The 11,769-nt window shown below is 37.9% G+C and overlaps 1 protein-coding gene across 1 annotated transcript; it reads left to right on the top strand.

The window, feature by feature from the left end:
• The first annotated feature begins 2,600 nt into the window (after nt 1-2,600).
• Nucleotides 2,601-9,510, top strand: LOC122020307 (bZIP transcription factor RISBZ2-like). Its single transcript, XM_042578178.1, has 6 exons — nt 2,601-3,439; nt 4,892-4,994; nt 7,605-7,725; nt 8,564-8,639; nt 8,724-8,849; nt 8,946-9,510. The coding sequence occupies exons 1-6, from the start codon at nt 3,089-3,091 to the stop codon at nt 9,324-9,326; spliced, it is 1,158 nt and encodes a 385-aa protein (XP_042434112.1). The 5' UTR covers nt 2,601-3,088; the 3' UTR covers nt 9,327-9,510.
• Nucleotides 9,511-11,769: the final 2,259 nt, after the last annotated feature.

An 11,769-nucleotide genomic window follows, 5' to 3' on the forward strand; every position in this document is an offset into this window, starting at 1 on the left:
TTCTACTATAACAGTAACTAATTAGGTGGTAACTAATTTGCTTCCAACTATAACGGCGGCCAACAAAGGCATCCACCTCGGCAGCCACATCACACTCTAAAGTACTTATTGTTCAAACTGAATCCTACTTTGGACTTTGCAATACTCTCTAACAAGTTCACCTATGGTTTCAGCAAGTTTTTTAAAAGAAGCAAATCCAGTCTTCCAAAATGGCTACTCACTAGCCACACCTGAGCATTGCCCTCTGTGCAGTTAAGGCAACAATCTCGAATATAGCAAGCTCTCATAGTGTGATGGATGGTGTTTTAAGGGCCTGGAATGTCAGAAACAACCAAAGGGGAATCCAGTTCATTCAATTGCTTGGCCATTTTGCAGTCAGTCTCAACCACAAGTGAAACTGTCCGAGTCACTCTTGTTGGGTTGTTTTATCAAACACAAATTTTCCAAACTATTTTTACTTGACTTTTGACAGATACTATTAACAGTTGCAAGGGTTTTATTGAATGAAGCATTCTCCCAACAAATTTAGGTGCACACTCCTTATTTTTATCATCCACAGTCACGCAAGAGAAATGAAATAACTCCTTTCAGTCTTTTGTTTTCTCCAATATTTTATATTGAATCAAAGTCTTGAACTGAATACACACATCGATTGTAAGGCTAATGAGGGCTTTAATGAGACCTTGGTGAGAGAACTACTGTTAATCAAGGACATAAGCATTTTGAGTTAGTGTTCCAATTCAACGGCGGTGGAGTGGAGCCCGTTTAATTGTAGGAGATACCCAACACCCTAGTTGAATCTCGAAGGTGTAGTTTCAAAGATATGCCAAGGTTCGGGCTGCTCACCTTCAATCTAGAATAATATGGTCACATCTCGTAACAAAAAACCATCCTATGTTTGTCCACTTAGAACAACAATGTGTGCAACAAACAATGGAACAATGTAAGCTCGAAAGAGAAGGAAGGGGTATTTATTGTTAATAAACTAATAATTGAAAATTTTCAACTATAGAAAGTAATGATAACGGTAATTTTATTCCCCTTTCCCCGTAATTCCAATCTTCAGCAAGATGCTGGCTTTTTTCCCCGTACCATTCGTTAATCCAGAGTCCCAGACGCAGGGAACAAAGGAGCTTTTAACCAGCTTCTGTAATTATGTCCAGAATCTTCATGTCCATATGCCTCTACCCCGTTGATTCCCATCCCCTTCTCTGTCGTCGATTCATGATTCTCAAAATCGTTTATTTTTCTGCTTTCCAAAATCAAAATTGCTCCTTTTTTCCCCTGATAAACCCTAGTTGAATCAAAACAAAACCCTAGAGTTTCAATTTTCTAATAAGGGCATCACCAAACTAGAGTTTCCTTAAATCCATCAAAAAGATTCATTGGTTTTTTTTTTCTTTTTAAAGGAACATAGTAACAATGGCGTAAGAGCAAGTTTGGTGCCAATTCACGATCATCATCTTGAATCGCTCATAAAAACGACAGAGAGAAGGCGAGAGAGCGTACTAAGCCCATTAGCTTGTGGAGGGTGGTGTTGGAGTCGAAGGCGATGGCGAAGGTGAAGGCGGCGGGAACGGCGAGGTAGGAGGCGAATTTGGCCATCTCCAGCGCTAACCCCGATCCCAGCGACGACATTTGCCTCTCTTTCAGAGAAGCATTTTTTTTTCATTTTATATCAGTGTAAAATAATTTATTAAATTAAACAAAAATATCTTTAATAATGAAAATACTAATCAATAGTGAAAGCAAGTTTAACCATAATTAAATGACAAATATACATTTTACAATAAGATGAAAAGGAAAAAAAAAAGACCTAAATAAAAAAGGGTAAATCTGGTTGATCAACTAGAATTCTCTATCGTCCAATCATAATATATACATGTACATATATATAATTAATATATACATATGATATTATTAAAATATTTTTATACATACATACATGAACTTTAGTTGGTCAGATTGTACATTCATGCATATCGACCATTTAGTAATATCAAAATATATATATATATATATATATATATATATATATATATATATATAAATAAAAGGTATCTTTGCCTCCTTTGCTGCAAGCCAAGAAAACTAGAAGGTGGCACGTCAACCTCAAGTTGGATTTAGTGGTGGGTCCAAGGCGCATCAACGTGCCCAACATCCGACCCCAAAGCAATCCCTACGTAACTGAAATTAACTATCATCACAAAAAATTCATGATTATCCGTGACATTGTAGATTTTCTTTAAAATAGAAAAACAAAGGAGCTTATCTTATTAATTGTTTTTTCCGTGATAAATCGAGAGAGTGTTTTTTTTATATATAATTACGAGTCGCCATCTTTAATTATAGAAAATATTGGAATTTTAGAAATATTTTAATAATTTGCACATGGTATAAATATTATTTCTTTAAATGGCAATTTTTATGTATTTTTAAGGATGGAACCTCCTCCACCTGGCTTCGGCAAGAGATAAGGTTTACAGTCGCTGTCCTCAGTAAGCCAGCGAATAGGATCTTCCTCAGCCGAATAGAACGAGAGCCCCACTTCTTTACGTTCAGAGGCCACCAGTCTTCCATGTTTTCATGTCCCCTGCCCGGGTCGATGCAGGCGAGCAAACAGAGTTTAAAGAATCCCTCTATCGGCCTGGGCAGGCTAGTTTTTAGTGAGCCACAGAAAGAGGCGACGAAGGTGGACTCTGAGCTACAGTCGGTTGCTCTTTCTTGCGGTCCTCGAGCTACATGAGTTGCTTTTCTATGTTTCCTGACGGGGATATTACACTCGATCATCCCTCCCGAAGCGCACGAGCAAAGCAAGGCGCGGTTGCGCACCACCAAAACGCCGCAGTCTTATAATTAAAACGTTCTTCTGCTTCGTCTTCGCCGCCGATGCTTCCTCTTTGACCAGGGATCGAAGCGCAAACGAGTTTCCTCGGTCCCTCTCTCTCATAAATTTCCTATTTCTGTTCTTCTTTTCGTAGCGCGTGGTAGGAATCGTATGATTATAGGGCAGTGTTCATTTTTCAATTCGCCGAGCACGGAGATTTAATCGATATTGTGGAGTAGAGGTGGGAAAAATCTGGAGGCAATGGAGAGAATCTTCTCCGTGGAGGAAATCCCCGATCCACCCTGGCCCGGAGCGGGTCCCTCCGCCGCTACCGGTGGGATGAACCGGAGCGCATCGGAGTGGTGCTTCGAGAAATTCTTGGAGGAGGCCACCGCCACTTCAGGGGCTTCCGATCCTAAATTTCAACCTGGCACCGGCGCTTCCGGCATTGACTCGGGTGACGGGGCAAGAGAGGCCGAGAGCGAGGCGACTACCGCCGTAGATGGAGATGGAAATTCCGTTGCGCGACCGACTGGGGCGGATCCCGTGGAGTACGCTGCCTTGCTGAAGCAGAAGCTGGATATGTACTGCGCCGCCGTCGCCATGTCGCGGGTACAAGTCAAGCCCCTTCTTTTTAAGTTTTTCTGGCATTTAGCTTGTTGTTTATTTCCTGAAGGAGATCAAATGCTGTCTTTTTAATTTTTTTTTTATAGGCTGGGAATTGTAAGTTTGAGATTGGGTTTTTCACTGGTGGACTTGTCTCCTTCCTGTTCTCTTCTTGTTATGATCGAAAGTTACTTTTTGTTCACCATACGGCCCTCTATTTTCGCTGAAGGTTCCTTTTATTCTCTCTTCTTCTTGTTCCCATATGGGATTGGAAACGAGTATCGGTTACTCTCGACAAGAATTTGATTCATTTTATCATGTTAAATTTGATTGTTTGTTTGTTTTGGTTGCAATCCAGTTAAAGCGCTGTTCATGACACCATGGCCAGTAAATGTTTCCTGTACATTATTGCTATAACGAACGTATGCTCATGCGTACAGAAGTTATGTGAGTGTCCATCTTGGCTTTGGCCATCTCATTAGCTCCAAGCATGAACCGCTTATCACTCTCCCAATTGACAAGTGTGCCACTGAAGTATTTGTTAATAGTTTGTTGTTGAATTTAAGGAGGAAACAAGGTACTCTATGAAGAAAAGCTACGAGGAAAAAGACAGAGGTAATATTCAGAAAATTTACACCTCTAAAGACCAGCTGCACCTGTAGGCCAAAATTTTAGGAAGAACTAAAGTGTTTCCTTTCCTCAGGTACAAAGTCAGGGGAAGTCAGATCTTTCATCCGTTCTTTTCTTTCGTTAACTAGGACCCTTTCCAGTTTATTTCTCATTCATTCATCTACAAACCAGTCGTGCCATTTTGACGATCAATGTAAAACTCACACTATTTAGGTAATTCCTTGCTGAATCTATAAACCCAGAGTCAATTTTGTCAACAATTTGAAAATCATAAAAATGTTTCTTTCTCTTTAAACATTAGTTTCTCTAGACAGCACTAAAGCATAAGTTTTTAAGCGCAAGGAAATGCCCTTTTGGAGTTTGATTTGGAATAGCTTGAGCTACAAATTGTATTAAAGTCTTAGGAACGCACTTCATCTATTTTAACATGAAGTGAACTTGATTTCCATATAAGGTACAACTTATGTTACTCAAATTACAGTCAAGTTGTCTATGTAATTGAGCCAAGATGTGGTTGAGGTTGATAATCTTCTCTCAGAATCTGTTTTATTTCTTGTCCTGTCAGAATCTGTTTTTTAGTAAACTGTATTCGAATTTTTCACAAAATCACAATTAGTTTGTAGGAAACAATTCTTATATTCCATTTGATGAGTCACATTTATAGAAATTATATTGTTTCATTGCTACTGGTGGAACTGCTGGTAGTATTTTATCTTGATAGTGATTTTTGCTGTGTATCTTGTATCTAGTGAATGTTATATTTTGTTCCTAATAAAAATGCAGTAACACGTTTATATCTCGCTGACCATGAGTCTTCACATTCTACAGGCTTCTAGTGCAAATCCTGAGGATTGTGTTCCAACAGCTAGCAGTAACACCAGATCACCTACTTCAGATACTTCACTGCAGGGAAATCAAGCACCTGCAAAGTGTATGTCTAACCAAAACTGTCATTATCCCAGTATTTATATATTATAATTGTTAGAAGTGGTATAGTTGATAGCATATTCTATTTGTTCTATTGTTAGATTTGCTCTAGGAATTTGCTATTCTTCTTAGTTTACTATGCACTTCTACAGATGCCAATTAAATTATTCACGGTCGGACTAAACATCATAAATGAATAATGATTACTAATAGATGTTAGGACAATAGCTTCTTTGGTTTAGTCCAAAATATTTAAAACAAGCTGGTCATTTTAACAAACCATGTAATTGAATGAAAAGTAAGTCCTTGTAAACTTATAACTTCATTTATTTCGTGGAAGGAAATCTGAACAAGTCTGCTCTATAATGATGCATCAGATGCTAGACAAGTAAAATAAACCATGTTCCTTTAACATCAGTTTTGTAAGAGCAACTTTGTTCAGATTAGTGATATAACTTTCTTATTTTGGCATGATAAGACTACATATTTAGATATGCCAATTGTTTATATTCTGGAGTTTATAAAATATGCCAGACACTTAATTGTAAATTAAATGAGTTATTTGCAATTTTTGAATTGCACAATGACATGCATTAAAGTCTGTTATACCAATTTTTTGTTTCATCTGATTGGAGAACTTGTTGCTGTTTTAGCTTTTTTCTCATTTATTTGAAAAAATGATCCATTTTTTTTTCTGATTGAAAGCTTTTATTGTTTGAATATTAGGTGTATCATTGATCAAGGTTTACATTTTCTTTCGGGTGTCATATGTAACTCTGTTACATAATTGCATTAGCAGAGTAACAAATGGTTGGAAACTTATTTCAAGTTGGGTGAGCAAAATCTCTTAAATATTTGATCAATCTTGTGTGTATGTGTATCTAGAATTCTAGATAAATATATACAATCTTAGGTGGTGTTTGGTTCTCTACTAGGAATCGGAATGGGAATGGGTATCATAGTATAGTGGAATGAGAATGAGTATGAGCTTGGATATCATTCTTAAAAATAATGTTTAGTTCGTTGAATATTTTCAATCGGAATGAATCTAAATTTCTTTTTTTACCCTTAGAGGAAAATAAGAGAACAAATTAGATGGAAGAGAAAGTTGAATGTGAGAGAAACATATGATGAGAGAGAATGATGAGAGAGAAAGTGTGATGGGAAAAAAATAAAGAGAGACAAAGTGTTATGAGAGAAAATGAGGAGAGAGAGCGTGATAGGAGAGATCGAGAAGAGAAAAAGTATGATGAGAGAGTAAGTGTGCTGAGAGAGAATGAGAGATTGAGGAGAGAAAATGTGATGAGCGAGAAAGTGTGATGGGAAAAAATGAAGAGAGGGAAAGTGTGATGAGAGAAAATGAGGAGAGAGAGTGTGATGGAAGAGAATAAAGAGAGAGAAAGTGTGATGAGAGAAAATATGGAAAGAGAGTATGGTAAGAGAGAGAAAGTATGATGAGAGAGAAAGTATGATGAAAAAATAAGGAGAGAATGAAGAGAGAGAAAGTGTGATGAGAGGAAATATGGAGAGAGAGTATGGTAAGAGAGATTGAGGAGAGAGAAAATATGATGAGAGAGAAAGTATGATGAAAAAATGAGGAGAGAATGAAGAGAGAGAAAATAATGAGTGTGTGTGATGAGAGAGAATATAGAGAGAAAATGGTAGAAAATGTGTGATGAGAGAGAATGAGGAGAGAGAAAGTATGATGAGAGAGAATAAGAAGAGGGAGTGAAATGAAAGAAAAATTTAACAAATATACTACGGGTATTTTCGTCCAAACTTAATTCTTATTCTCATTCCATCAAAACCCAAGGGAGGGGGTGGGTTTCATCCGTACCCAAATTTTTGGGATTCATTCCAAAATTTTGATTTCATTCCCATGCATCAACCAAACACAAGGTTTGGGAATGAATCCATTCTCTCATTCCCAAACCTCTAACCCAAACGCCACCTTAGAAAACCTCAATGCTATGCTAGTCCTAAACACTATTCGTTTACAATGAATTTTGATAGATTAGGACTTGACATTGGGTAATTTCAAGAAGCACTGTTCTCACCATACTGTATGACCAATATTAAGTGCATTGTCATCTCTGAACACTTTAACTTAGATAATTTTCTATTTATATCTCCCTCTCTCTTATTTGTCGATGCATGATTAGGATTTAGGAATGCCCACACGGATCCCCAGTTGGATAGAGGGTGACAGACTTACTACAATGTGGCAAGAGATCAATTCTTGGCGGGCACATGCCCTCGGAGAAAAAAACCCCTCCCCTCCCAACTTGGCAGCTGGCTATAAGCTGACCTCGTTATTTACCTCCTTTCACATACCCTGGGGACGGGTTGTGAGGGACGCCTAGGGTGAGGGTAATCATTTTTTTTTTTTTTTGCTACAATGATTAGGATTTTGGAAATGCTTTCAAGATGTAACATAAGGTAAATGGTATACCCTAAGTGAATTTCTACTATACATATTATGCAAAATTCAGGTCTTTCTCCCTCTCGTTGTATGTACTGATGCACGATTAGGATTTAGGAAATGCATTCAAGATGCAAAATAAGGCAAATGGATCAAGTGGACTTCTAGCTTTACATATTTTGCAAAATTCAGGTGTCCAAGTTAAGCCAGCTACCAGTGGGTCCTCAAGAGAGCCCTCTGATGAGGATGAAGTTGAAGGTGAAACAGAAATAACAGAAAATACAGTTCCTGCTGATGCAAAACGGATAAGGAGGTAAACACAAAAGAATCACAGTAAAATTACTATTATTTTGTTGGTTATCCAATTCAATTGTAGGTGAGTGTTTTTGTTGCCATTATTCATGTTATTGCTATTGCCTTAGAAGAGATTTAGAAAAAAGAGAAATAATAGAAGAGCCAGCTTTTGACTAGCGAAAATTATTTTCCCTCCCTTCGAATTTCAAGAGCATTTCTAAGAGCTATTTAATTATCCAGTGTGTTTCCTCCCAATTTCTTAGGTCTTTGGGCTAGTTTAGGCTGTCTAAAACTCAACTTAGAGCTATAAACAAGTATCAACAATTGGAGAGTGTTGCAAGAATGTTTCCATACTTTTCCAGACAAGTTCAAGTATGTCCGAGCCCTTTACATGCACATGATGCCCCCTCCCAAATGGGTATTTTTAGATGGATTGTGCTACTCTAGGCCTCATCGAGTCACAACATATTATTTTACACTTGTAGTCTCCATTGCTTACTTGAACCTTGTATTTCCCACACTGTATCTCATGCTTCTATGTGTCACTGTTCCTGAAAATATATGGATGTACTTCACTTTTTGGTTCTCAAATCTTTTCATACTCAGCAGTTAAGGTGTCCATAACTTATATGTCCTAATCGTCTTTACAATTATATTGTTTGCTGAGAGGTGTATTTGAACCATACATTATTGTGGTGTCATGTGGAAAGATGATCTTTAGTTGTAGTATCTACTCTATCAAAACTGGTATGACCAGAACATTAGTAAACGACTAGATTGCTGAACTGTATGCTACAAATGTACCTTATGTTTGGCTGTTGGCCTTTCCTTTTATCAATTTGTCATCTCATTCTCAGAATGATCTCTAACCGAGAATCAGCGAAGCGCTCAAGACGAAGGAAGCAAGCACACTTAAGTGAGCTTGAAGCACAGGTTGTTTTCTGCTCATTAGTTGGTTGTCCTTTAACTTCATTGGTGAAGGAGCACTTAAAATACTTGAACTGAACCTCGCAACAGGTTTCACAGTTAAGAGTTGAGAATTCTGCCCTGCTGAAGCGACTTGCCGACATCAATCAAAAGTACAATGAAGCTGCTGTCGACAATAGGATACTCAAAGCGAATGTGGAGACTTTAAGAGCTAAGGCAATAAGTTATCTCAGATTCACATTTGTATTGCCTCTGAATTGTTGGTTTTGATCTATGCGCAATGCAAGTTTCTAATCTTATTGTTGTTTTCAGGTGAAGATGGCAAAGGACAACGTAAAGCGGTTAACCGGGATGACTCTGTCCTACTCAACCATCTCAGACATGTCCTCTTCCAGTGTACCCTTCTCCGAGAGACCATCGGACTTATCCAATGCTGCTGTGACCGTTCATGATGACAAAAACCAAATCTTCCAGACGCAGACACGGGACTTAGATATCAATCCCCGTCTCCCTGAGATTGTGTCTGCCAGTTCGGTTAATGATATAGTTCATGGTGGTGTAGCTGGGGGAAGGATGCACAGAACTGCCACGATGCAACGAGTAGCCAGCCTCGAGCACCTGCAGAAGCGGATCTATGGAGGGGGAGAAAACTCTTGCACATTGGCTGTCAATAACAGAACTGCCGATAACTAAAACACTTTCTCTTGTGTTCGATGGCTTGCCTTTGTATTTCAATTCGATGGATCGATCGAAATTTCTCCAGCAGTTATCGGTGACCATGAAGAAACTTCACATGAACATTGCTCCTCTTTCAAATCTTGTCGATGCCAAATTATGTTAATCCCAACAATTTTGAGTCAGTTAAGATTTTATATCACTCCTTGAATGCAAGAATCTTACTAACTAAACACTTTTCTCCTTCTAGATCTAATCATAATTGTGTTCATTAATTAATCCCGACACTAATCTACGTGATATTGTCTCCAAACCTATAATGTATGCCTTGCAACTATATTAACATTTCTCAAAAGCTGCATTTAATTAATTATAGTTCACGTAACCCTAGAAGGTGAGGAATAATAGCATAAAAGAAAAAATAAAAAAAATAACAGAGTAATATCCCATTTGGGACAACTAGCTCTAGCTCGGTCTTATGAACGGTTCTTCTTATTGTTAGGATAAATCAAAAAATATTTATGGTGGACGGTCCATAAGCCTAGTATCTCATGATTACACATTCCATTTAGAAAAAAATATATATAAATACATCATAATTGGAGATCAAACCATCAATACTTAGACGACAACTTAACGCTTTTTCACTGCAGCAAAATTCTAACGAGAATAATAGCACAAAGACCACAATGTTAAATGTTAGGATATCTTTAATCGTTTCTTAGTCCTTAATTATCCAGCTAATCCATTAATTGGTTCGGTTTTGAATTGGTTGAGGCGCGACACGGGTTTACATGGGCTGAGTTCGACCTAACACCTCCACGTTGGTGCCCCGTGAAATCTCCGCACATGCTACCCGCGACCTTATTTGCCCAATAAAAGATTGCTTCCTACGTGAGAGCCGGCACGACACCCCACCCTTGGTATCTCCCATGGGGCCAAGGAGTTTACCTCATCGAGTGCGTCGAGCGGACTCCCTATTTACTTTACGCTCCCAGTGTGCACAGACTCGCGTTGTCGATGTTGTGCTTATGGCGGGTCCTGTTAAGATTTAAAATATTTTATTTACTGAAAGTTTTAGCCATTGTCCAAGTCTTTAGTTGTTAGCTATTTTTAATTTATCCGAGTCTTTTGATTCTTATCTATTGATCCTACTTTATAGGAGATAGAGTTTGAAAAATTCCTATGTAAAGCCTATTTATAGGCTCCATTTCTTCATCAACAAGCAGTGCATTTCCATTCCAATACATCTCTTTTATTTTTCCGTGCCAATACATCTCTTTTTCTTCTTCTTCGCCATTGTATCAGTGGTATCAGAGCCACAAAGAAGCAACAACTTTCATTTTGTAGCAGCAAGACTCAATGGCGTCTGACAACAATTTTGTGCAACTTGCGATTCCACGTTTTGATGGTCACTATGACCATTGGTGTATGGTAATGGAGAATTTTCTAAGATCAAAAGAGTATTAGCCAATCATTGAATTTGGAATTCAAGCACCAGCAACAGATGCAGTCTTGACTGATGTCCAGAAAATAACTTTGGAAGAAAGAAAGCTCAAAGACTTGAAGACAAAAAATTACCTTTTCAAGGCAATTGATCATCCCATTTTGGAAACAATTTTTAGCAAAGAAACTTCCAAAGATATTTGGGATTTCATGAAGAAAAATTATCAAGGCTCTGCTAGAGTGAAGCGTACACAACTTCAAGCTTTGAGAAGAGATTTTGAAACTCTGCAAATGAAGGATGGAGAATTCATCACCAGTTACTGTGCCAAGACTATGGAGATCAACAATAAAATGTGATTTCATGGTGAGAAGATGGGAGATGTCACCATTGTGGAGAAGATATTGCGTTCCTTGACACCAAAGTTTGATTATGTTGTCTGTTCCATTGAAGAATCCAAAGACATAGATGCATTTTCTCTTGATGAACTACAACGCTCCTTGTTGGTCCATGAACAGAAGATGAACCTAAGTTCAACTTTAGAGGAGCAAGCTTTAAAGACTTCTATCTCTACTCATTTCTCAAACTCTAGAGGAAGGGGTAGAGGTAGAGGAAGGGGAGATTGAGGTAACAGTAGCTGTTTTGAAGCCAATAATGGTCATTTTCGACGAGATCAACATTTCGACAAATCAAAGGTAGAGTGTTTTAGATGTCATAAATTTGTACATTTTCATTCTGAATGTTATATTAAGCTACCTGAAGACAAAGAAAGGGAAGCACAATCGAATTTTGCCAAAAAGCAAGAAGTGGAAACTTTGTTAATGGCTGTTCAAGCTAATCAGAAACCTGAGTCTGATATTTGGTATGTGGATACGGGCTGCAGTAACCACATGTGTGGAAGTAAGTCTTCTTTTTCTTATTTAAATGAAGGCTTTCATTCTACAGTAAGTTTTAGTGACTCTTCCACTATGAAAGTGATGAGAAAAGGTAATATAAAGATAAGAACTAAGAATGGTT

Source organism: Zingiber officinale, chromosome 9A (genome assembly GCF_018446385.1).
Source record: "Zingiber officinale cultivar Zhangliang chromosome 9A, Zo_v1.1, whole genome shotgun sequence".
NCBI classification, from domain to species: domain Eukaryota; kingdom Viridiplantae; phylum Streptophyta; class Magnoliopsida; order Zingiberales; family Zingiberaceae; genus Zingiber; species Zingiber officinale.

What these genes read in the sequence shown, in the direction of transcription:
- LOC122020307 (XM_042578178.1), top strand. Translation starts at nt 3,089, where the DNA reads ATGGAGAGAATCTTCTCCGTGGAGGAAATCCCCGATCCACCCTGGCCC. An exon ending in AAATCAAGCACCTGCAAAGT is followed by an intron (nt 4,995 to 7,604) that starts GTATGTCTAACC and finishes TGCAAAATTCAG; the next exon opens with GTGTCCAAGTTAAGCCAGCT. An exon ending in GATGCAAAACGGATAAGGAG is followed by an intron (nt 7,726 to 8,563) that starts GTAAACACAAAA and finishes TCTCATTCTCAG; the next exon opens with AATGATCTCTAACCGAGAAT.